At 40.8% G+C, this 2682-nt stretch overlaps 1 protein-coding gene across 1 annotated transcript; it reads right to left on the minus strand.

Annotated features, from left to right (window-relative positions):
* Positions 1–244: 244 nt before the first annotated feature.
* Positions 245–2217, minus strand: LOC122650688. The gene is made up of 4 exons (XM_043844083.1): positions 1759–2217; positions 1084–1258; positions 848–999; positions 245–565 (listed from the first exon to the last, which is right to left on the minus strand). Exons 1-4 carry the CDS (start codon positions 2215–2217, stop codon positions 245–247), a joined length of 1107 nt encoding a protein of 368 aa, XP_043700018.1.
* Between the last annotated feature and the right edge of the window lie 465 nt (positions 2218–2682).

Consider the following 2682-nt stretch of genomic DNA (forward strand, 5'->3'; position numbering starts at 1 on the left):
TAATCACCATCTCTGTCTCATATTTAGTTCTTTCTGGGTGAAAAAGTACTTCAAGCTCTTGTGATCTGTGTAAATCTCACACTTCTCACCATACAAGTAATGCCGCCAAATTTGAGAAGCCTTCAATAAATCTTTTGTAATAACCAGCTAAGCCCAAAAAGCTTCTGATCTCAGTAACTGTGATTGGTCTAGGCCAATCTGTAACCGCCTTGACTCTAGTAGGCTCAACTGAAATCCCACTAGCTTATATAACATGACCCAGAAATACGACTTGGTCGAGCCAAAAAGCACACTTGCTCAACTTGGCATATAATTGCTTTTCTCTGAGTCTTTGTAGTACAACCCTTAAATGTTCCTCATGATCTTCTTTATTCTTGAAATATATTAAGATATCATCTATAAATACAATAACAAATTTATCCAAGAAGTCATGAAATACCCTATTCATCAAATCCATAAATGCAGCTGGTGCGTTAGTCAACCCAAATGGCATAACGACAAACTTATAGTGGCCATAACGAGTTCTGAATGCAGTCTTTGGTATGTCTTCTCCTTTGATCTTTAACTAATGGTACCCCGATCCCAAGTCAATTTTAGAAAAGACACTTGCACCCTACAACTGCTAGAACAAGTCATCGATCCTGGGTATAGGGTATCTGTTCTTGATGGTCACCTTGTTCAATTCTCTATAGTCAATGCACAATCTCAAGGTTCCATCCTTTTTCTTAACAAGTAACACTGGTGCTCCCCAAGGAGACACACTAGGTCTGATATACCCTTTCTCTAATAACTCTTGTAGTTGGTGTTTCAACTCTTTCAGTTCTAATGGTGTCATTCAGTATGGTACCTTAGAGATTGGCGTCGTACCAAGTGCTAGATCAATGGCAAACTCCAATTCCCTATCGGGTGGTAACCCAACAAGGTCATCAAGGAACACATCTGGGAAGTCTCTGACGATATGGATATCCTTCAAATGGTACTCCTCATCCTTGAAATCAACTAGAGAAGCCAAAATGCCATGGCAACGTTAAGCGTGTAACTTCCTTGCACGTACTGCTGATATTAAAGGCGATGCATGCTTACCCGTCCTCAACCTAATAAACTTGAATCCATTATCATCCTTAGGTCTAAATGCTATCTCCTTCTCATAGCACTGTATACTAGCATGAAAAGTAGATAACCAGTGCATGCCAAGTATGACATCAAAGTCTACCATGTCAAGAAGAATTAAGTTTACTGGCATATCTTTGCCCTCTATCTGAACCAAACAGGACTCAAAAACAGTGTTTGCAATCAAATTTTCTTCAGATGGTACGGTCACCAATAAGGAGGGTCTTAACAGTTTAGGGTCAACACTAATCTTCTTAGAAAATGATTTAGATAGAAAGGAGTGTGTTGAACCTGAGTCAAATAATACATTGGCAGATATAGTGGAAATGTTCAGTGTACCTGAAATATGTTCTAGGTTTTAGTTTTCATTCCCAGTTCTAGATGCAATTCATCAATCAATCAAATTAATCATCAATTTATACAATAAATCAAGTCCTCAAATGTAGGTTTACCTGTAACCACTGTGGGTGAAGCCTCAGCATCCTTTGTCGTCAAAGTAAAAACTCTAGCTTGGGCCTTCTATGCCTGACTCGCCTGTGCAGTCTAGTGTATCTGCTTCTATTGTTGCCTAGGGGGTTGCTGTTGTCCCTGATGAGGAGGTTGCCCCTGGTAAGATGGCCTATGAAATGTCATTTGCAGCCTGGGTGCCTGAGTAGTCTGCTTTTCATTCTGTGGCACATTCTGAGCTGGAGGTGTAGCACAATTTTTGGCTAAATGGTCCTTTCCTCCACATCTAAAGCAATGACCTGCTCCCTGTCTGCATGGTCCACTATGGTACTTGCCACAATTCCGACAAGTAGTCTGAGGTGTTTGCTCGTGATGTGTCTTCTGATGCCTCTGGGGTCTGTCATCTCTAGAGTGTTGTATCTCCATGAGCCTATTCCCTTGTACCTTGCTAGTACTACCCTGAGTGGTGTCCTTCAAACTCTCCTCTAGGATAAGTGCTTTGTGTAGTACCTCAATATATGATCTCAACTCCAGTACTATGATTGCTCCCTTCAATTGGGGCTTTAACCCTCTCAAAATTTTCTTTATCTTTTTGGCATCAGTATCGATGTGGTCTGGTACAAACCATGCCAATTCTTCAAATTTCTTTCGGTAAGCCATCACTGAGTTTGACCCCTGGGTCAAATGTAAAAATTCCACTTCTTTTCTCTCCCTTAGGCTTTCAGGGAAGTAGTTCTTGTAGAAAACCTCTACAAACCTTGCCCAAGTAATCACCGAGTTCTCAGCTATTAAAAGCTATTTGGTAGTTTTTCACCGGTTATAAGCTTCCTCCCTCAACATGAAAGTAGCACACATTACTTTTTGAGGATCTATGCATTCCATAACATCAAAAATCTTCTCCATCTCTTCAACCCAAATAGATGGCCATAAAGGTTCGTGTCCCACTCCCTTGAAAGCAAGTGGCCCCAGCTTCTTGAATTGTTCCATGACCCTTCCAGTCTGATCTTCTCTTCGTGCCTTTTGTTGAAGTTATTGCGGTTGATTACCACCAGTTGTGGCCTGTTGCTATAAAAAGTTCATAAATGTCATGAATGCTCCCATAAAATCTTGCTGAGTAACCCCAGC

The sequence above is a fragment of the Telopea speciosissima genome, chromosome 2 (genome assembly GCF_018873765.1).
Source record: "Telopea speciosissima isolate NSW1024214 ecotype Mountain lineage chromosome 2, Tspe_v1, whole genome shotgun sequence".
NCBI classification, from domain to species: domain Eukaryota; kingdom Viridiplantae; phylum Streptophyta; class Magnoliopsida; order Proteales; family Proteaceae; genus Telopea; species Telopea speciosissima.

Bases quoted from the DNA above. Each gene is read 5' to 3' on its own strand.
- LOC122650688 (XM_043844083.1), bottom strand. From the start codon at position 2,217: ATGGCTTACCGAAAGAAATTTGAAGAATTGGCATGGTTTGTACCAGAC. The intron at 1,259-1,758 runs GCACCCAGGCTG...TGTTTGGTTCAG, and splicing joins ATGAAAAGCAGACTACTCAG to ATAGAGGGCAAAGATATGCC. The intron at 566-847 runs GTACCATACTGA...GGGTACCATTAG, and splicing joins GTACGACGCCAATCTCTAAG to TTAAAGATCAAAGGAGAAGA.